At 57.3% G+C, this 21146-nt stretch overlaps 1 protein-coding gene across 1 annotated transcript; it reads left to right on the top strand.

Annotated features, from left to right (window-relative positions):
* Nucleotides 1-11052: 11052 nt before the first annotated feature.
* LBX1 (ladybird homeobox 1) lies at nucleotides 11053-13898 on the top strand. The gene is made up of 2 exons (XM_054581726.1): nucleotides 11053-11596; nucleotides 12297-13898. The coding sequence occupies exons 1-2, from the start codon at nucleotides 11272-11274 to the stop codon at nucleotides 12815-12817; spliced, it is 846 nt and encodes a 281-aa protein (XP_054437701.1). The 5' UTR covers nucleotides 11053-11271; the 3' UTR covers nucleotides 12818-13898.
* The last annotated feature ends 7248 nt before the right edge of the window (nucleotides 13899-21146 follow it).

The raw sequence follows: 21146 nt of genomic DNA, 5'->3' as shown, positions 1-21146 counted from the left end.
GCCTTGCTCTAGCCCCATTTGCAAAGCAGACTTCTCTGGCCACAGGGCTCCTCCCTGCTCTAGTCTCCCAGCGGTCCATACTCATGAGAATGGTTTCTCATGAGTATGTCCAGTATGAGTCTTGAGCTCCTTCTGCACAGGTGGAACCTGAGCTGGCCCTTGTCTTACCCACAGGCTACAAGAGGGCTGAGAGCATATTTGGGAGAAGGCTCTGTAAGTGCCAGCCTGAACTTAGCTCAGCTGTGGGGAAAGGGACACAATGGCCGAGGTGATACTGGCTTTCCCGGAGGCCATGCTAATGGATTTGCTTGTCACGACCTGGAATGCAGATGGCCAGGTAGGGAGCCAGCCTTTCATTACTCACGTGTGTGTTTAATACACATTTATTACACATGTGCTATGTATTTAGTCCTGTGTGGGGCATGGAAGAGGAGAGGGAACAGTAAAAAAAATGAGATGAGACAGTCCCTGCCCTAGAAGGACTTACCACTGAGTAAAGGCCACAAGACAAGTCCACATAATAACCATGGTGCAATAAATCACCCAAAGTCAACAAAACTGCCCTTTGTCTCATGCAACAATAGACTCTCAGAGCTGGGAAGGACCCAGAAGGTCAGAGACTAATATCCCATCCTCAGCCAAAACATGTTTATATATATAATATAATGTGGGTAAAGCTCTTCCTTGGCACAAAGTAAGGTGATAGGGAAAGGATGAAGAAGATGATGATGGTGGTGATGGCAATATGACTGATTATTTGCCTTCTCATCAGGATCTAAGCGTATTCCATCTACTGGGGGAACTCACTCCCACATAACGCAGCTCCTCTCATTATTTACATTCTACCCTTCAAGAAGCCATTCAAAAGGACAAGCTGAAACCATCCTTGAAAGCTACCACCAGAAGCCTACAGGTTGTAGGGTGACCAGGTACAGTGCCCAAGGAAGGGGTGTGAGGACAGAGGAGCACTGAGAATTACTGTAGGGTGTTAGTCTTAACTAGGGGGACTTACCTGCCTACTCCAATCCTTCCTGCACAATACCCCCTTCTAGCTTGGGGGAGTTGCCCCCAGTGCTCCCCCAGAAGCACTGGTGATAGGAGGGCCTGAGAAAGGCCCAAATCGGGGCCCTCACAGAACCCGGGCAGTGGGCCCGGATATGAAAAGTCATGTGACTCTTTCTCCTTCCCATGGGCGCCCCCAAGTAGTGTGCGTGTGAGCCCTTGTGCATGTGTGCTCCCACATATGTAGAAAGCAGGATGTAAAGCTTATAGGCTGTGGAAAAGCCTAGAGGATGGGGGTAGGGTGGATGTTGAGGGGGAAGGTAAGGAGCAGGAGCGCTGGGGAAGGGAGGGAATCCGAATCTGCACACCCTATATGATCAGCTGCGCTACTTCCCATCTGAGTCACCTCAAACAAGCCACCGGACCTTTCTGAGGCTCGATTTGCTGGCTGTAAAGTGGACCACAAAGACTGTTTGCCTACCTACAATAGCAGGACCCTAGAAGGGGCTACTGTGACAGGCCAAGATCCTTATAAAAGTTCAGTCACCTTCATCAGCTGGGGGTGAGGCCCAGGCTGAAACCTTCTGGGCTCCGCATACGCTGGAGTTGCGCTTTGCTCCTCAGTCTAGGCTGGGGTCCCGCTTAGGGGTCTGTGTTGCCAAGGTCTGCTTTTGCGGCCTCTTTGTTTCTGGCCCTCATCGACCCCATCCCGATAAATCCCTGTTGTTGTTGTGTTTTTTTTTTTTTTTTCTTTCCTTTTGATAAAGTTCTGTCCACGCCCACAGCCTCTTCCGAAAAAGAGCCCTGAGAGGAAAGCAGCTATAGAATTCTTCTTCCCAGGTTCACAGGCACAAGACGGTCGATGCCCACGACGGATTAGAAGCACAGGGAAGAGGGGGCGGGAGAACTTGAATTCGACTCTTCCGAGCCCCTCCTCCCAGGCTGGGGCCCGAGGGTAGAGAGATCCCTGGGGCGGGCCTAGGACTGGGAAGAGCCAGCGGCGCGGGGAGCGGGGCGGGGAGGGCGGCCCGGGGCCTGAGCTTCCTTAGGCCCGCCAGCAGCAGGCGCTGTGGCGGAGGCGCCCTCAGTACCCGAGATTAACTTAAGAGCTCACACTAATATCCCTGGCTGTGTGGAAACAGCATTTTATTAAATGCTTCACACAGATTTGGTATAATAAAGATGAATATATTATATCCTTTACCTCCCCCAGAGTGAGACAATAATAAGAGAGGAAAAAAAACAATAAAGTGAAACATAAATACAATGTAATGGGACTTGTGTCGAGGGACGCTTGGCCTGTCGGGGCTGCCACGGGGTGACTTTGCGGCGGGAGCTGCGGACCGTGCCGCGGGGGAGGCGGACTCCAACCCTTCCCAACCCGGCCAGGGGTTCCCAGACCCCCGTTTCCCGCCTGCCCAACTCCGGGGCCGCACAGCCGGTCCCACCTTCGCAGCTAGGAGGACTCCTAACTCAGAGGCACTCCTGGAGAGGGGAAAAGAGGGGGGATCGTCTGGCCCTACCTCTGCCCTGGGTCGGAGGACCGTGCGCACTCTCCCCCGCGGTGCTGGGCCGCCAGGGACGTAGGCCCCACAGGACGGACAGACTCACGAGCTGATGGACAGGCTCGAAGAAGGAAACATCTGAAAGCGACGGCCTGTACGTGGCGAAAAGCTGTCCTCCCCCCACCCCGCCCCCCGGCTCTCCCATAACTAGCCGGAAGTTCCTCATTTGGATCTCATTTCCAACCTTCTCTAGGAGCCACCAAAATCGTTTACCTGAAAATAACAATTTCAAAGCTTTCCCAGCGCGGAGCGCGGGGGGCGGGGCGGGGGTGCGGAGGGAACTCGAGGGTGTTCAGCCCCGGCGCTCCTCGCTCCGGTCGCAGCCAACGGCGAGAGCTCCGTTCACCAGCCCCGGATGGAACTGCGTGACTTAAACGCAGCCGCGCTTCCCAGCCGGATCTGGGTTCGAACCCCACCTCTGGTAGTGCTGCCTTAACCTCAGTTTCCTCTTCGGTAAAATGGAGACGTTGTCAGGATTGGAGAGAAGGTTTCTAACGCCTGGTACCCCGTCAGCTGTGAAAAAGAAAAAAACAAACAAACAACTACCAGCTGCTCCCCGAAATATTCGTAAAAATAAATAGCCACTTCAGACCTACAATTCCCACGGACCTCACTTCCTCCTTGGGCCCCAAGGCAGGCAACCCCTTTCGCCAAACGAATGAAAAGGCTTAGTGTCCCATCGCGATCCTTACTAAATCCCCGGACATTTACTCCCAACCCCACCCCATCCCCCACCCCCCACCCCCATCAAGGCTCAGATAGATAAAGAGACTTACCCAAGACCACACAGCCCGTCGGCGGTGGGGCCATCAGAGGCCGAAGTGCCCTCACAGCCTGTCTCACCTGCCTCTGCGGAGACACCCGAGCCGCCCCGCCGTGAAAGCCATCCGACATTCGGCCGAGAGCGCAGAGCCCCGGCTGAGGGCGGCAGGGTAAGCCCAGGCCTCCCCAGGGGTCCGGGCTGTGGCACTTTCGAAACGAACCGAACGAACGAGAAAGGAAAAGTAGAGGCAGAGGGAAGAGGAAGAGGAGGAGAAGGGTGCGGGAGAAGAGAGGGATTCTTGAGGGTGGGGGGGAGGGCGGCGCGGGGGAGGGGCAAGCGAGCGGCCTTCGGTGGGGCTTCTGCTCTGGCTGCCCCGGTCAGCGGTGAAGGCCAGGCGGGGGGCCCTGCCTGCGCCGGCCCGGGAAGGCCAGCGGGGCCACGGCGAGGACTCCGCTGAGGCTCATCCCGCAGGGGAAAGGGGCAGGCTGCTAAGAAAGAGCGGGGTTGACCTAAAGGAAGCGAAGGGACGTTGGGACGAACTGGAGGGTGTAAGCGGCGGTAAACGTGAAATGGCAGGAGTGCGATCCCTCAAGATCAGGAACCCAAGGACAAGCGGGAACGGAAAAGCCAAAGGGTGCTGGTTCCACTGAAACGAAATAAGGCTGAGGGCGCTGCTTATGTAGCCTCTCTTCCAGGCACTGCAGCCTGGGGCTCCTGGAGGGCCCCAGGCGAAGCGATACCGGCTGCTTGCGCGTCGAGACCAGGATCCGCGGGCCGCGGAAGGGCGGAGACAGAGGCCGGGGAACCAGGGGGTCCCGAGTGAGTGAAGGGTCCTGCGGCCTCCCTGGAGCTTCACTTCCATCCTGGCCCTGACGAAAGCAGCCCGAGAGCATCCGGGCTCTGAGCGCAGGCCTGAACCTGCCTCCTCCACGTCGCTCAGAGCCACACCGCCCCGTTCTCCGTGCCGTTGGGCTCTGGAGTAGTTGGTTCCTGCAAGTCAGACACTGCGTCCCTTAGTCTGGCGTTGGTCCTGCCGCCTGCCTTCTCTTGCCCAGCATCTTGAGAGCAACTGACCGGCGAGGCCAGAAAGGACAAGGGACCAGCGAGTCTCGTGGGACATGGCAGGGCAGAATCCAGGACAGGAGAGGGCAGGAGGTCTTCTACCCGGACTCTCCACCTCAAGCGTGTTAGTGATCCCCTCCCCTCAGCGGGAATGCGAAGGGCGGTGGGGGCGGCCGCACTAATGCAATGAGCCCCCACGCGGCTGCTGAATTATTCACGTGCCGTTTATTATGAGAAGCCTGACTCAGGCCTTTCCCGCGCCCGCCGAGTGGGGCTGGCCTGCTCCTCGTTCTCCTCTCCTCTCCCTGCTTTGGCCCCTCCACCTATACGCTTGGCTCAGAAGCCGCACAGCGAGGGGTGCAGCCTTGCCCCAACTCCCCCACCCCTTTGGCCCCCAAAAGCCTCCCCACCAGCCCACCAGCACCTTCCCCAGGCTGCAAACCTGGTGACAGTGCACAAGGGACCGAAGATTTCACTCCGACCCGAGCAGCTTGCCGCCCAGGTGACAGAGGGAGGACTATCAGGCCACTCTGGCTCACCCTCTGGGCTGGCACTCCTGGCCCCCTGCTTGGCTCTCCCTTTTGCCTGGAGAGTGGTCCCCACTTCTGTACCTACTGAAATGCTCCTGGTTTTTCAAGGCGCAACTCAAATGCCACCTCCACTGGGACAGAACCTAGACTCCCCCCACTTGTCTTACCCTCTCCCTGGTCCCCGGGGCTACTGGGGTTGGGGTGTCTGTTTCCTGCCAGTCCTGCCTGCCCATCACCCTCCATCTTCTGTTTGTTCTTCCTCTGTGCTTGTGGGCTCAAAACATGATAGGGGCTCAGTTCTGTGTTTGTTTGTTTGTTTGTTTTAAGAGAGAGAGAGAGAGAGAGAGTGAACAAACTCCATTCCTTAATCAGGCCATACCACAGCTGGGTCCAGAACCCAGGACCCTCCCCCCATGGCCAAAAAGCATTAAATAATGAGGCTCCTGTGCCCCTGTGTGTGTGTCGGAACAGCAGGGGTGCCTCACACATCTGCACACAGCTGGCAAAACAATGCACCTACCCTTCCCTCACACCCCTGGTCCTCTCTCTAGGGCACAGATTGAGGTCCCTGTGTGGCTCTCTTTTGTCTCTTATTATTTGTTCAGTTTATTCATTCAGTAAATGCATGAGGAGACTTTGGTATATGCCAAGCTAGCATAGGGCATGGAGAAGAAATTCAAGTCCTTCCCTCGCTAAGTTCACAGCCAGGTGGAGAGAGGCAGAAGGGCAGACAGACAAACAAACACATCCCTGGCAATCTGACGGGACACCAAGGGGGTGTGTGCTAAGGAGCACAAAGGACCAGAACAGGTCTGGGAAGACTCCCCCAAAAGAATTAATCACTAAAAACAGAATGAGAGGTGCCAGGAAGGGGAGTGATAGAAACCCTTCCTGCTCTAGGAAGAGGGGAGCAAAGACTTGGGACTAAAAAGAGGGCTATTCTGGAAGCTTCATAGTATGGTCACCCGGGCCTTGAGCACCCCTGGGAATGATCTCGTCCCCTCTCTACCTGTGTCTGTCACTCAGTGGTCTGTCTATGCACCCTGTCCCCCCCCCCCCAACACACACACACACTTCCTAAGGAAAATCTCCCTGTGTAAAACTCGTGGTGGGCCAGCCTGTCAATAGGCTCTGAAAGAGAAAAGAAGTGGGGAGGAGAAAGGCAGGAGGGGCGCTCTCCAGAGCAGCACCCTGGCCATAGCTCTTGCCCCCTTTGCTAGACAAGGCCCTGCAATCTGGTCTGGCTAGAGACAGCAGGACAGGTCCAAAAGCAGGAATGGAGCCTGTCCTGAATCTTGGAGCACCTGGCTCCCTACTCCCCCCCCTCACCCCCGCCAATGAGGAAGCAACCTCCCTCCCCCTATCCTTTCCCCTTCCCCTATTAGCCTGCTTGTGGCCTTTAATTTTTCTGGACCCTTTTGAGAATCCAATATGTTTTGAAATATTGCCCTTGGAAAAATGTGCCCACTTGGGCTCACATATGCACCTTAACACAATTTCTGGGATGTGCAGAGGCCCTGAAGCCCATTCAAAGGGTTCTTGGGGGGGCCTCCGGTTAAGGACTTCATGTTCTGGGATTAACTTGAGTCAGAAAAACCAGTCTTCAAATCTTAATGACTCCAAAAGAGGCTGTGTGACTTTGGATGGGTTACTTAACTTCTCTGGGCCTCATTTTTCTTATGTGTAAAATCAAGGTAATAACAGTAGCTACCTCACAGGGTTGTGAGTAATATATGAAATGAATAAAACTCTTAGCCTGAAGCCAGGCACATGCAGTAAGGGCTTATGGTGTTTATTGTCATGGTTATTGTTGTTGTTACTGCAGATGGCGGCCCAGGGCAGAATATAAAAACCAAGTGGGCAGGCCTGGTTCAGCCAGGGTGGCAGGAGGCCATCTATCGGAGTCTACTTCTGTAGCAGAAGAAACACGCTCTGAATTCCACAAAGAGAGTCAGAGTAGCAGGTCCCCAGGGTACAAAAAGGATCCCGATTGGTGGTCAAGTTAACTAATTTCAAGCGGTGTCAGAACCGTTTTTGTTTTTCTGTTTGTTTTTTTTTTTTAGAGAAGCTTTGGCCTGAGGGCCAATGCTGGTGCTTACACAAATAATCTGGGAACAAATGGGCTACCAAAACAGTCTGGATTAAAGCCGATGAAGCCTTTGGACATTTACTAGAATTATTCTCCTGTGCTAAGGAATAAGTCACTTTGTTTGAGTCTATAGGGTCCCCTTATCCTCGCAATTCATGCAACGCTCTTTCCGTCCTCTTTGTCTGGACTATTCACTCAACTAGGGGGAAAGCAGATTTTTGGCAGAATACTCACTTCCTCTGGAGACAGAATACGGCTGGACCCTGGTGGTATGGGCAGGGCAGCAAGCATAAATTCAGGAGTCAGGGTACAGTATAGATACCAGGCTCTAAAGACCGGCATTCCCTCTGTGGAGCAGACTCAAGGAACAAGCTACTTTCAGCTCTAGGGAGATGCCACCGGCTCAGCTTACTGGGGTTTGGGGGTCCCACAATGTCCTCCCAACCCGCATGGGATCCCAGGGAGGGGGTGGGCAGAAGGTTAGATCCTGGAGAGCAATGGCAGGGTTTCTTCTCACCAACAGCCACCCCTGAGCCACTCCTGCTTTCCATTCTCACAATCCCCAAAACTCCTCTAAGCGGGGACAGTCAAGGCCCAAGCCTTTCCCCTCCACAATATACAATTATTTGTACTTCATTTACTCGATAAAAACTCATTCAACCAGTACACGGAGGGCGCCAGGTGCTCACCCGGCCTGTGCAGGTCTGAGGTGTATGGAATTCCCTGATCGAGGTCCCTGCCCTCAAGGACCTCCTGGTTTGTCTGGTAGAAGGAGTGAGTCTGACCACAAGCCCAAAACACAGCTCCTTGCTCTGCAGGAGAGGTATGGGAAGCTGGTGGACTTGGACTCCCAGGAGTTCAGGAGATCCCAGCCACTTACACAGCAGGCTTTGGAGTCCGCAAAACTGCTGGGTATGGGAACGGTTGGTGGGGCAGTCAGGCGGTTTTTGAAAATGGCCTGGAGGAGGCAATGTACACAGGGGACCCTAAACAACAAAATGGGTGGGTAGCACTCCCAGGTGCCCCCTGAACCCCTTAGCTGTGCCAGGCTGGAGCAGGTGGGCTCCGGAGACCAGCAAATTAGGCCAAGACACTAAAGCCTCAGGACTGAGCCACAGGTATTGCTGAAGAAGAGGTTTGGCAACAGTAGGTGGAAGAGGTTCTACAGCAGATGATTGTAGAATGTCCTGTCTACTTTGACATGATGCAGTTGAAGAGGAAAGGTCCCAGGAAACAGTACCCCAGTAGAGGAATTCTATGCTCCCACCCCCCTGCTCCCCAATTACATTCCTCATCTTCCTGGCAGCCTCACAGTAACATTAAACTTCACTGGTCCTGAGGGACTGGGAAATGGGCAACAGCAGGATTGTCCTTACGATCCTGTCCTACAGGCCAATATCAGGTGTGAATCCTGGAACAGGCAGGAAAAATGAAAGAGGAGGAGTATGGGAGGAGGCCCCTCCCAGGACAGGGAACTAAGAGTCCCTGTTCTCTGCTAGCCTGGGGGATGTGGTTTGCCTCAGGCTCTGGGTCAGGGCTTTGGAAGGAACGGGCTGCGGGCCAGAAGCTAAGCCAGGATCCTCAGAGCAGGAAGTGAAAGGAGAGGGCAAATCCCTCTCTGTCCCAGAGCTTCCAAGCCAGCAGGGTCCAGCTCCCTGGCGCCCTCTCCCCCAAGTCCCTCTCCACCATCTCTGGACTCTGACTGCATGGTTGCTAGGCCCAGCCTCAATCACCTCATGGCTCCCAGAAGAGCACTGATGCACTAGAGACGGGTCTGCCTGGGGGATAGTTTTGCAGCCTTGGGGGAACTGAGGACCCCTATCTCACCATCTCTGCCTCTGAGCACCTGTCCTCCCCGCGAAATGCAGGACAAAGATGGAGCAGGCACTGGGATCCCAAACAAGAATCCTTTCTCCCTACACTGTCCTTTTTACTCTGGAGAGCTGCAAGCCATGTTCCAAACAAATAGCTGAAAGGGAGATAAAGCAACCCATCTCAGATGCACTGAGGCCCCTATGCTGGAGGCATCCAAGGAGAGAACCTGTCTGTACTGGACCCCACGGCCCAGCTGGGCTCACTCCCTCTCTGGGGCAGGTATGGGGGGGCTGTAAGAAGCCCAAGAGGTCCTATTCTTCCCGTCCCAGCCTCAGGACTGGGCCACAGTCCTCTGCACTGGCCTCTCTTGGCCCTTCTGTCACCCACACAGGGCTGCAGGATGGCACTTCCTACCCAGGAGTTTACAAACAAAGCCAGGGAAACGGCTGGGGCTGTGTGGGAAAGGAAACAGTTCTTCCTCTGCTGCCTCCAATCCCCTTTACGTCCCTCCTTTCTTCAGGCGCAGAAATGGAAAATCAGGGTGGTGAGGCCAGCGGCCCCGCACAAACCAGAGGAGGGAAGCAAGAGAGAAAAGGGCCTGGGCACAGCCCCAGGTAAGGGTTCATAGGTAAGGGTTCAAACACATCTATATGCCCACAGTTCACGTCTGTCTATACCAATATATACATGGAGAGCAACACACAAATACACATATTCAAAAACATAAACACATTCACATACCAAGGCACACAAATGCTCGCCTGGTATACACGGAGTGCGGGGCCATAGGGTTCCCAGACCCTAGTCTGACCTGAATTCAAGCGTCTGTGCGGGTTCCTAAGAGCGCAGCCCCAGTCTTGGTCGGGCCCCCTCCGGGCCCCCGCCCCGCATCCGGAACAGCTGGAGTCGGCCGGGCGGTGCACTCCGGCCCGGCGCTGGGCTGGGCGGGGCCGGCAGCGGGGCCCCGGCCCCGGCCCGGCAGAGCGCAGCGGGGAGGCCCGGGGCCGCCCCGTTAGCCCCGGCACCCGGCCCGACTGCCGGCCTGACCCCGGTCACCAGGCGGCCTCTAGAGCGTCGGCCCGAGATTAGTGCGCAAGATTGCTGGAGGAGGTAAGTCTGTCCTTTTGGGACCTGGCCGGAGGAGAGGTGCTTCGGGCCACCACCAACTCCACTCCGCTTCTCGCCTAGGGGAGGCTGAGTCCTCTGACTAACCCCCACCCGCAACCCCTGGGGTTCCCACCCCTGTGTCCTGTGTCGCCTCACGCAGGGCTGCAGAGCCCTTTTGGACCTCCTGATTGCCTCTTCCCCAGGCGCGTAGCCCAAGGCCGCGAGAGAGTACAGGGGCAGGGGCGCTGGGTCCTTGATCACAGCTCGGCCAAGTCCGCGCTGGGCAGTGGCGGGGCCCACCCAAGCTCCTGGTCTTACCTTGACCGCTTGGCGGCCGGGTACCTCCGGGGCTGGGCTCTCGCCGCCCTTCTCAGGCGTCAAATCCCGGCTTGGAGAGCCTTAAAGAACTCCGGGCCAGCGCTGCCATTGCAGCGAGGCCGGCGGGCGAAGGGTGCGCCGGGAGCGCAGTTCGCAGTTTGGGGTGGGGGCGGCGGCTTTTCAGTCGTCGGTGGTTCGGGTGCAATAAAGGCGCCGCTAATGTAATTTACAAACAGCTCGGGCCGAGAGCGGCGCAGCGCCGGACTGACAGGCGCATTAGGCAGGCTAATTCCAGCCGGCTCCTCCTACCCCCGGCCCGCTAATTAATGAGCTTCCCAACTTAGAGCTGCCTGCATTGGACAGACAGAGAGTGAAAGAGAGGGCGAGGGAGAGGGAGAGAAGGAGAGAGACGGGGGGAGCAGAGAAGAGAGAGGGAGGGAGGGAGAAAGAGAACAGGAGGAGAGAGGACAGAGAAAGAAGAGAGGAGAAAGACAGGGAGAAAGGAGAAAGAGAGAGAGCGGGAGAGAGAAGTGCCTCTGCAGATAATTGATTACTCCTCGATCAAGGCTAACTTGTTAGCAATAGTCAATTGCCCCATCTCTCCGCCTCCCCTCGCAGTACGGAATCGGCGCCCTCGCCTCGGCTCTTCCAACTGCCGCCTCCAGGACCCGGGGCCAGGAGCCGCCGCGGAGCCACCTGACACCTTTAAATAGCACCAGGGCTGGCGAAACTGGAGCCCCGCGCGGCGCGCCCCGGCTCTGGCCCCGGATTGCTGGAAGCCCCGGTGGCGGCAGTGCCCGCGTCAGCACCCTCCTCTCCGGGCCCCGTGCGGCTCTGCTCGCCTCTGCCGCTGCGCTAATCGGCCCCGCGCACGGCCGGCGCTCGGCCCGCGCCCTGCCCGGCGCGGCCTCCTTCCCGCCCGCCGCTGCCTCTCTCCCGCGCCGCCCGGCGCCCGAGCTGCCCGCGGGCTGGGTCCCCGCGGCCCGAGCCGCCCCGGCCGGGCCCCCAAACGAGGCCGAGATGACTTCCAAGGAGGACGGCAAGGCGGCGCCGGGGGAGGAGCGGCGGCGCAGCCCGCTGGACCACCTGCCGCCGCCCGCCAACTCCAACAAGCCGCTGACGCCGTTCAGCATAGAGGACATCCTCAACAAGCCGTCTGTGCGGAGAAGTTACTCGCTGTGCGGGGCGGCGCACCTGCTGGCGGCTGCGGACAAGCACACGCCGGGCGGCTTGCCCCTGGCGGGCCGCGCACTGCTCTCCCAGACCTCGCCGCTGTGCGCACTGGAGGAGCTCGCCAGCAAGACCTTTAAGGGGCTGGAGGTCAGCGTCCTGCAGGCAGCCGAAGGTAGGTGCTGCCTCCAGATTCCCCTACTCCCAGAGCCCCGCTTCCCGTGCCCAACGCGCTTTGTGCCCTCTGCCTCTGTCCTCCTTCTCCCGCGCCGGCTGTCAGGGCCCTCCAGCCCAAACCGCTGCCGCTAAGAGTGGAGATGGGTGGGACAGGACCCAAACCCTATTTCCCAGGGACCTCTGGACAGGCCAGAATGATCAGGAAGGGATGGTGGAAACACAAGCTCTCTCTGTAGTCTGCCTGCTCTGCCTGACTCCTTCCTGTTCTCAGTGGCCTGGGGACTCTGAGTCCTGTTCGGGGGATGAGGAATGGAGAACCTTTTGCTGGGAACTTTTGGGTAAGGGTAGAGTTGTGGTCATTGTGAGGAGGGTGGAGCACCAACATTCATACAAAAGTCAGGACATCCCGGTCTGGCTCCTTTCTGCTCTAGCAACCTTGGGTCTTTCAAACCAACTCTTGGGGGGCGGGGATGGGGGAGAGAAAACAAAACAATTTTTTTCTAGGGACTTCCGGTAGAAGAGAGAAGGGGGAAGAGGGTTTGCCATTGACGAAGCTTGCCTTAGTCTGGGAAGCCTAAGCAAAACCGAGAAGGGAACTGTGGCAAACGTCAGGCCGGATGAGCCTAGGTGGGGTGAGCGCGAGTCGGGGTGGGGTCTCCTCTCCCCTGGCGCAAGCCTATACTATGGTTTCCTCGCAGGCCGAGACGGGATGACCATCTTTGGGCAAAGGCAGACCCCCAAGAAGCGGCGAAAGTCTCGCACGGCCTTCACCAACCACCAGATCTACGAGTTGGAGAAACGCTTCCTCTACCAGAAGTACCTGTCCCCTGCCGATCGAGACCAAATCGCGCAGCAACTGGGCCTCACCAACGCTCAGGTCATCACCTGGTTTCAGAATCGGCGCGCGAAGCTCAAGCGGGACCTGGAGGAGATGAAGGCCGACGTGGAGTCCGCCAAGAAACTGGGCCCCGGCGGGCAGATGGACATCGTGGCGCTGGCCGAACTGGAGCAGAACTCGGAGGCTGCCGGCGGTGGTGGCGGCGGCTGCGGCAGGGCCAAGTCGAGGCCTGGCTCTCCGGCACTCCCTCCAGGCGTTCCGCAGGCCCCGGGCGCCGGGCCCCTGCAGCTCTCGCCCGCCTCCCCGCTCACGGACCAGCCAGCCAGCAGCCAGGACTGCTCGGAGGACGAGGAAGACGAAGAGATCGACGTGGACGATTGAACGGAGCCGAGACTCTTCCGCCGCACGGGGCCCCTGGAGCCGTAGGCCTGCAGCCTCCCGGACCGGACCGCCGAGGGGAGCTGGGACCTCCTCTGCAACTCCCGCCTTCTCCCCTGTCCCTGGCCCAGACTGGGCTCCCAGCAGCCGCCTCTCCCCTCTCGAAGCAATAAACCTCGGCTGGGCTGGCCGGCCGGGCCGGCCGCTGCGAGTGGCCTCCGCAGACCGCCCCGGGAGCCCTCGCCGTGCAATTCTGTATGGCTTCTGTATAAATATTTAAACCCATATAGCGGGTTCTTCCCACCGCGGCCCGATTTTTTGTTTCTTTTTTTTAAATTTTTTTAAAAATCTCGGAGGTTTTAATGTTTTCAAAGCTCTCAGGCTGCCGGGTTTGCTGAGGGCGAGGCAGAACCGAGGGTAACGGACACTGAACCCCCGCGGTCTGGAGGAGGGGGCCGCCCGACTGTTTTGATTTTTCTCTGCATGTGGCGAATGCACCGGCCCTCTCCCTCCTTGCCTCCCTGGGCCTATTGCAGTTGACTTCTTTTATTTTCTTCTGCATTTTCCCCCCCGCGCATCAGAAGCGGCTGAGGTGGGCAGCCGGGGCCTGACTTGCAAGTTTCAAATTGATATTTTCTTCCTCCCCTAAGAGAAGTGTTTCCGATGCCATTTCTGCCTCCCAATGCCCACTAGCGCTATTTTTAAGATTTCTCCCCACCCTTTCTCGGTTTCCTTGGACTGACTGCTGGGGCCCGGGTCTTAGGGACAAAATGGGGAAATCCAACTAACAAACCAACCAACAAAAAAGGAACCCAAAGCCCTAGAATTATTTTTTACTCTTTTTAGAATTTTTTTGCATGTGACAGAGACTGAGAGGAGGCCAACCTAAGTCCTCACCCCACCTCCTCCACAGCTCTGGGTCGGCCTCCAACACCCTGCTCCTAGTTGGACTTGGCCAGACAAGGTGGCCAGATGAGGGTGGGTCCCACGTGCTCCTTCCCTGCTCCTGCCCTGCCTTCTCCTCCCCGGACTGTACCCAAGGCCTCTTTCTCCGATAAATAAAGTCTTTGCCATTTTACTAGAAGCAGTGGTGACCGTGTCTAAATGAGTGGGCCCTATTCAGGGAAGCCGTGGCAGGCCCAGTGTCTCGCTGCTGCTTGTTGCCGGCTGCACCGGCCTTGGAGGTTTGGAGGAGTTTCAGGGCAGGCGTGAGAATGAGGGATGAGGGGAAAGCAGTGGGAAGAAGCTTGTCTTGTCCACAAACACGCTGCAGGCTCCCAGTGAGGTGGGGGGTGTGAGACAAGCAGGCTTCGTCGGGTCAGGGTAAAAAGCGGGGCGTGCAAAGCTGGGTGCAAATGCGTGCGTATGTTGGGGGTGCCACAGATTGAAATTAATTTGTGTGAGGCAAAGGGTGGAGGGAGACTTGCTCTGTGGTTCGCACATCCCACCGGGGACCCAAGGGCATTCTTCCTGCGCTCCCTGGGGCCTGGCTGAGTCTAGGGTGAATGGCAGGTACAGCTCAGCGGGACAACAGGGTGGGGTCTGAGGGCTCCTAAGTTTCGGTTCTGCCAGAGGGCCTCGCGCTTGGGGGAGGGAGAAAAATGGGGCCGAAGGCACCAAAGGATAGACGGAATTGCGCACACGGGGCACAGGGCGATGTGAGCCCAAAGCGTCTGAGAGCTGGGGTGAATTTCTGGTGACATTCACAAATCCTGTGTCCTGAACTCGGCTGGGGGCAGAGACATCAATCTCCCAAGGACTCTCTGGGGTCCCCATGCCTAGAGTGGCACTGGAGCAGGGAAGTAGGCAGCTTTCACTTTTCCGGACTGAGCGGGTTTCTCTGGGCTTTTGTTGTCACTGGGCTGGCGAGTGGCCGCTGTCACCAGAGAAGGGTCCCGCCTCCAGGCCGCTCAGCTCCCTTTCTCCGCAAAATTGATGTGAGAAATGCGCATCTGGTCTCGGGCAGGCGATGGGGCCCCGGGGCCTAAGTCGGGAACCTTCGTGTCCGGGAGGAAACTAAGAGAGAAACAGAAAAAGAGGGAGCACAGAAATGCACTCTGAAAGCAAAGCGAGAAAGTAGGAAGCCACAGACAAGGGGAGAAAGAGGAAAGAGAGAAAAAGAGAGAGAGAGCGAGGGTAAGAGAGCGAGAGCAAGAGCGAGCGAGAGAGAGAGATAGAGAGAGAGAAGAAAGAGAAGGTGGAGGAGAGAACCAAAGAAGGAAAGAGGCGGCCGGGCAGCCGGGCCGGCGTGCGGCCGTTTCTCCTGGGCGACATAAATCGCCCTCTCTCAGGATGGATGGGTCTGTAATTCGGAGCGCGGACCATGAAGGCCGGGACGAATGGACCCGGGCGGCCGCTGACAGGCGACAATAGCCGGGCCCAGCCCCCCGCGGCTTCGGGTGCGGGCGCGGCCGCGGCCCTCCGCAGCCCAGAGCGCGCCGGCGCTGGCGACCATATGGTTTTTGAATTTTCTTCACAATTTGTAGACAATTTGATGGATTAGGTCCCCGCGCGCGTCTCCCCGGCACAAAGGCGGCGCAGGGACCGCGGCGCGGCGGTCACCCGGGCATCTGCGCCCGCCGTGCGCAACGCCCCCCCCCACTGGCCCCCGCCCCACGCCCGGAGCCCCAGGCCGCCCGCCCAACACGCCCATGAATCCCAATGAAGCGGTCCTGGCACCTCTGGCCACTTCCCGCTTCGCGGCCCGGGGCCGGGCCCTACTGGGTCCCTTCGGGCTACGGGCGGCGGCCCCGGGGCTGAGCCCACCCGAGCTGCGGCGCCCGCGGGGCGCGCGGCTAAGCAGGCGCATCGGGGCTGAGGAGAAACGGGGCCATTTATCCGCCCGTCTAGTTAAAGCGGGTTATTTGTTTGCTTCTCCGGCCTCCCCCTCCCCTCCCCTCCCCTTTCCCTCCTCCCCCCTCCTTCCCCTTCTGCCTTTTATTCTTTTGTCTCTAAATGGATTTAATGAGCCTGAAAAACATGACAATTGAATATAACCAAGAAATAAAAAATAACGAGGGAGGAAGGAAGGAGGGAAGGAAAGAAGGAAAGAGGAAGAGGAAGAATTAATAAAATAAAGGGAAAGATTCATTCAATTCATCAAATGTTTATTGTGTGTCTTTTCGGTGCCAGGCCGCGCTGGGGGCTAGGGAAATAGAAACGAATCCGATCCAGCTCCTGCCCTCAAGGAGCTCTCAGTCTAGCAGCGGACGAGACCCGCTGTACCCCCGGCGATAACAGGAGACCTGGGCCAACGGGGAAGGAGAAGTGCATTTGCAGAATTCGGAAAGAGGGCTTTGGGCTCCGGGTAGTGGAGTCTTCACGGAGGAGGTGGCCTTGGACCCAGGCCTTGAAAGACAAGAAGGATTTCGTTGTTTTTATAGGCCATAAAGAAGGGCCTGCGAGGGAAGGACCGAGCTGTCATCAGCGGGAAGGGGAGAGAGACGCACTCAGGAGCCCCGGGCTGAGCCCCAGTCGGGAGGCCCGGGGAAGGCGCGCCGCGTGCTCGGTTCCGCACACTTTGGGGAGCGGGTTGAGCCTGCCCCCAGCCTCTTCGGCTCCGCTCGGTTCCGTACGGCTGCCAGGCCGCCAGCAGGCTTCCGGAGCCCCGCCGACAGCCCGTGCGGCCGCTGCGGCCCGACTCCGCCCGACAGAGCACTGCCGCCGGTGGCTGGTTTCCTGGCCCCATCGCGCAAGGAGGCGGCGGCGACGCACGCCAGGCCCGAGGGCTTGACTGTAGGCAGGACTCTGGGCCTGGGATGGGGGGGCTGGGTTTCAGCCCACCCTCTTCTTAGCAGTACGGGCTCTGATGGTAGCTGCTGCCCGGGCGCGGGCCAGGGCGCTCAGACGGCTTTGGCCGAGCCTCGGGAGCTACCTCGGGGACCTGGGGTGTGAGAGGGCCTCGAATGCTAGCGGCGGCCCTGGGCCTCTGTTCGAGGGCCTGCCGGGCCTGCCCTAGGTGCGGCTTGTGTGTGGTGTGTGTACCGCTGGTGTGCTCTCCGTGGGAGCGGGCCGTGTGCATTGCATGTGTTATTCTCCGAGTGTGTGCGCGTGTGTGGCGTCGATCGTGTGAGGGGCTGTGCGTCCTGCTCCCATTCTCAGGCGAGGTTCTTTAAGGCTTAGGACCGTCTGGGCCGCCGGCTCTGTGCCCGGTGTCACTGTCACCGCCTGGGGTCGTTGCAGGCAAGAGAACCCAGGACTCTGGCTTCTCTGCAGACCCGCTTTTGGTCCCAGGGAGAAGAACCCGGCTTTGTCTTTTCCTTCCCAGTTGGGCCTGGGGCCTCGGCCAGGCTCACCAAGTCCCTGGGTAAGGGCGCTTTCTGACCCCCGGCCTGGGGCGCCTCGGCGGCGCGCCGACCAACCGGGCCCCACAGCGCGACATGGCTGGCTCGCTTTACCCGCTCCGCCTTCCCGGCCAGGGGCTGGCGGGCGTCGCCGGGTGAGGCCGGGAGGCGCAGTTCCTTATTTTACGAGGTGTCGGGCCGGTGTCAGACGCAGCTTCGATAAGTAATACTCCAGTCTGAGGGACCAGAACGTGGTAATTAATCCCAAAGACTTAAGTGTATTTTAGTTCAGGAGGAAAAAAAATCACTAATTCAATCGTCCGGAAAATTGAAGTTTGATGCATGAGTCCCCCCTGAAAGGGACGGGCTGGGGCCGCGCGCCTCCCCTCCGCCCCTGCCAGTTGCCGCGGGGACCCCTCCTCCCCACCCTTCTGAGCTTTCAGGTACAGGGAAGTCCACCTACCCCGCCCTGCATGTCCCCAGCCACTCAAACCCGGGGCACTTGGCTTTGCTCCCTGCCCCAATCGTCAACCCATCTTTCTTGGGGCCCAGAAAGTGGTTGTGCTGAGAATACAGATGTTCCCCGAATACACACGCCTACAAAGGGGCATGAGGGTAGAGCAGGAAGTATAGGGGGAGTGACTAGATAAGAGTCCCAGCATGGACACGGTCAGGGGTTGCAAGAGGCGTGTGGGAGAAGGGACCGTAAAGCTGAGTGAACTGGGGTCATGAGGGGCAGCAGGTAGGAGGTTGCTGTTGTAAAGTGGAGAAGTACATGTGCTGGCTTTGAGGTGGTGTGAGTGGGGTTGGAACGGTGGATGGTTGGGTTGTGTGGGAAACGGGTGCATCTCTGGACGACGCATGTGCCCCGAGAGGTCTCAGGCAGAGGTTGGCACTCCTGGGAAAGCTGGGAGCCTGTCCCCAAGGTGGTCCACAGGCTGTGTCTCCCAAAGGAGAGGCTCCTGGTACTGGAGCAAAGGAAGGCGAAGGTACCTCAGCCTAATGTGCGTATATGAAAGGGGAGCAGTAGTCTGAAGGGAGGAGAATCCTCACCTAAGTTTCCTGGGGAGCCCCACCTCCACACTCCAAGATCCAGGGATGCCATCAGCAAGTCAGCTTGTCTCCTCCTAACCAATACCAGTCCTGGAAGAGACCTCAGGCTGAGGGGAAGTGTGTGTGTGTCTAGTTTTGAGAGCATCAACAGGGTGTGTCACTGAGTGTGTCAGAAATTTGTGCAACTGAGCGACTGGGCATGTGTGGCTGATTGATGGAAACAGAGCATTGTAACTGGGGGTGACTGGGTGTTTGCTGCTGTGTTTGTGTAACCGATTGTTGCAAACTGGTGTGTGCAACTAGGTGTGACTAAGTTAGTGCAATGGAGAGGAAAGAAGTAAAGCTGTCACCGGGGTGGGTGTGACCACAGAGTGAGCGATGCCCCCCGGGTGTGTGATGTATGCCGAGAGATGGTGTGAGCGGATAACTAGAAGACTGAACATTGATGTGGAACTGAAGCTACAGACAACCAGACTCCTAGCTCCAAACAGCTTGGCCAAGCTGGCTACTCAAATTTACACGTACGGCGAGGGGGGGGGCGGGGAGCACACAACCTGAAGGGAGGGGGCTCATGAGAGGAGTGGCAGGAAGTGGGATGGAGGACCTCAGCCTGGGCTTGTATGTGCTCTGAAAGCGGCGAGGCCAGTGAATAAACCCTGTCAATAGGGACCCTGCTTCTCTGAGAACAGTCTGGGGTGGAGGATGGTCCTCTGTGTGCTGTTGGGTAATGCCAGGCTGCCCTGCCTGCCCCTTCCTACTCAAGTGGATCCCCAGGTTGAACTTTTGTCCCTAGAATAATCTGCAGACTCACCTGCTGCCCCCTGAGTACCAGGTCACCCTCAAAGGCCCAACTTTCCTAACTCACTCAAGAGAAGTTCCTCTTTCCTGGATGGGGGGGGGGGCTCAGTCCTGCCCAAACTGGGGAGAGGACAAACGGCAATATGCACATGCCTATGCAAGGGGGATGGGTGATGCTGTCTGCAGGTTGAGAGTTAAACGAGTCCTACCCTCCTCAGAACCTGGTCTGTGTGTGTGCAGGGATTGCTGGCAGTGGGTGTGTGCATGTGGACATGTGCAGGCTTTCCCATGGAAAGCTGGATGGGGCTAGTTGTTCGTGAGTGAGAGGGTGGATGTAGGGGAAAGGAAAATTAGTTACCTGTGCATATCCTAGAACCTGTGCGAGTTTAGTTATCAGCTTGTGTATATAGAGATTTGAGATGAGTTTTTGCCACATCTGGTTGTCATTGTGACATCTGAATACATGGGATGGAGGCACTCCCAGCTGCATGCCTGCACCCCTACCCCTGCCCAAGTCAGAAGCAGGGGGCCCAGGGCTCTGTGGAGAGGGATCCAGGGTTGGGAGTCCCCTCAGCCAAGAAATGGTGGCCTTCATTTTCCCTTCCTTAATAGCACCCCCCCAACACAGAGGCTGGAAAGGGAAGAGGTGACCCTTCTGTTTCTCAGAGGCTGCTCAAGGTGAAGTGTCTAGGTCTCCATGGGGACTGTCCCCCCTCTCATGATGTTTATGATGGACATATTGATCCAGCTGCCTGAGGGCCCCCGGGGACCACCTCCCCACATGTAAATGAATGGTAGCTCAAGTGGGCCCACCACCAATCCAGGGCACACACGACACAGGCACACAATGTGTGACACAGACATCCCAGAAACTGCAAACACACAAAGCGGGCACCAAGTTACACAGACCCACAATGCAGAAGCACGGTACGCTCCCACAGTGACACAGACACACAGAATGCCAGGAACCACAGTGCGGTTACACATGATACCTTTGCTGTTACACAGATATACCATCTTCACCATTGTACACACAACACAGATACAGTGAGACAGGCATAGCCCATTGTTACCACAAGCACACAATGCACATGCTCCCAGGCATTCTATGCAACCACAAGTGTGGGGAGGGAGCTGGCTGGTTTAGGCGACTTTGAGGGAAGTGATGCCCGATGTTCTGATGTTCTGAGAGAAGTCCAACAGCAGCAGAGGGCAGTGAACAGCAGACATGGGTGGTGGGGAAGGGAGGCTCCGGCTGTCCGGGGGAGTGCCCAGCCCTTAGCTCAGGAAAAACCAAGTCCCCCAACCAACCCAGAAATGCAATCAAAGCCACCCACCGCCCACCCACCCTGCACAATGGCTCTGGCTGGAGTCGTTATCATTTTTGTTAACTTTTTATCGACTGTTTGCTAGATGGCGTGTCAGTAAAGTGTATGATTTGAGATGAAAAATTAGGCAGATTAACCTGAGGGGAGAGCCTGATTGATTACTAAATAGGATCAATTTGAAAGTTTTAGTCCTGGCGTTTCTGCAGAGCCTCTTAATACTTCAAACTTCAATTTTACGGGCGATTGAACTAAGCATGTTTCTGACAAAATTGATATATGTATTAATTTGCTTTAACTGGTGATTAATTACTCTCCACTGAAAGAATTATATGAAGCTGTTTGCCTGCGATTTGCATATTAATCAAATTCTAGTTGATAATTCCACCGGTGGGGGGGGCGGGGGCGGGGCGTGGGGCGCGAGGGCGTGAAGGCGTGTTTGCCCGTGTGCCGGTGTATGCGCTGGTGTATGTGGGGGCTCCCCACCCCCTTTTGCTCGCTCCCTGCTTAGCTGCCAGTTTAGTGCATTAAAACCAAAGATGCAGAACGAGTTTGCCCAGCTATTTGGCGGGAGCAGAAATTGCCTGTCCGGTTTTATGATCTGCTCAGCCTGAGCAGCCGGGTCCTTAATGTCCCCTGTCAAAGTGTCCACGATTTAAAGGGAAAACGGCCCCCGCTTTAGCACAGCTCCTGCCTGACAAGGGATGAGGCAGGGACGGAGCACCCCCTTAAATAACCCCCTTCCAGGAGGACCGTGGTTTCCGGATGGCACCCCAGCTCTGGGGACCCTCAGAAACCAAGCCACGTCCTTGGAGAGGTCCCAGTCCCTGCAATGCTTTCACGGTGGAGTGCCACCCCCCACACTCATATACA

This window comes from Pteronotus mesoamericanus, unplaced genomic scaffold (assembly GCF_021234165.1).
Source record: "Pteronotus mesoamericanus isolate MK-2021 breed Mesoamerican mustached bat unplaced genomic scaffold, CSHL_Meso_final contig_657, whole genome shotgun sequence".
Taxonomy (NCBI): Eukaryota; Metazoa; Chordata; class Mammalia; order Chiroptera; family Mormoopidae; genus Pteronotus; species Pteronotus mesoamericanus.
The sequence above is the reverse complement of the archived record's forward strand: the minus strand, read 5'-3'. Positions and strand labels throughout refer to the sequence as shown.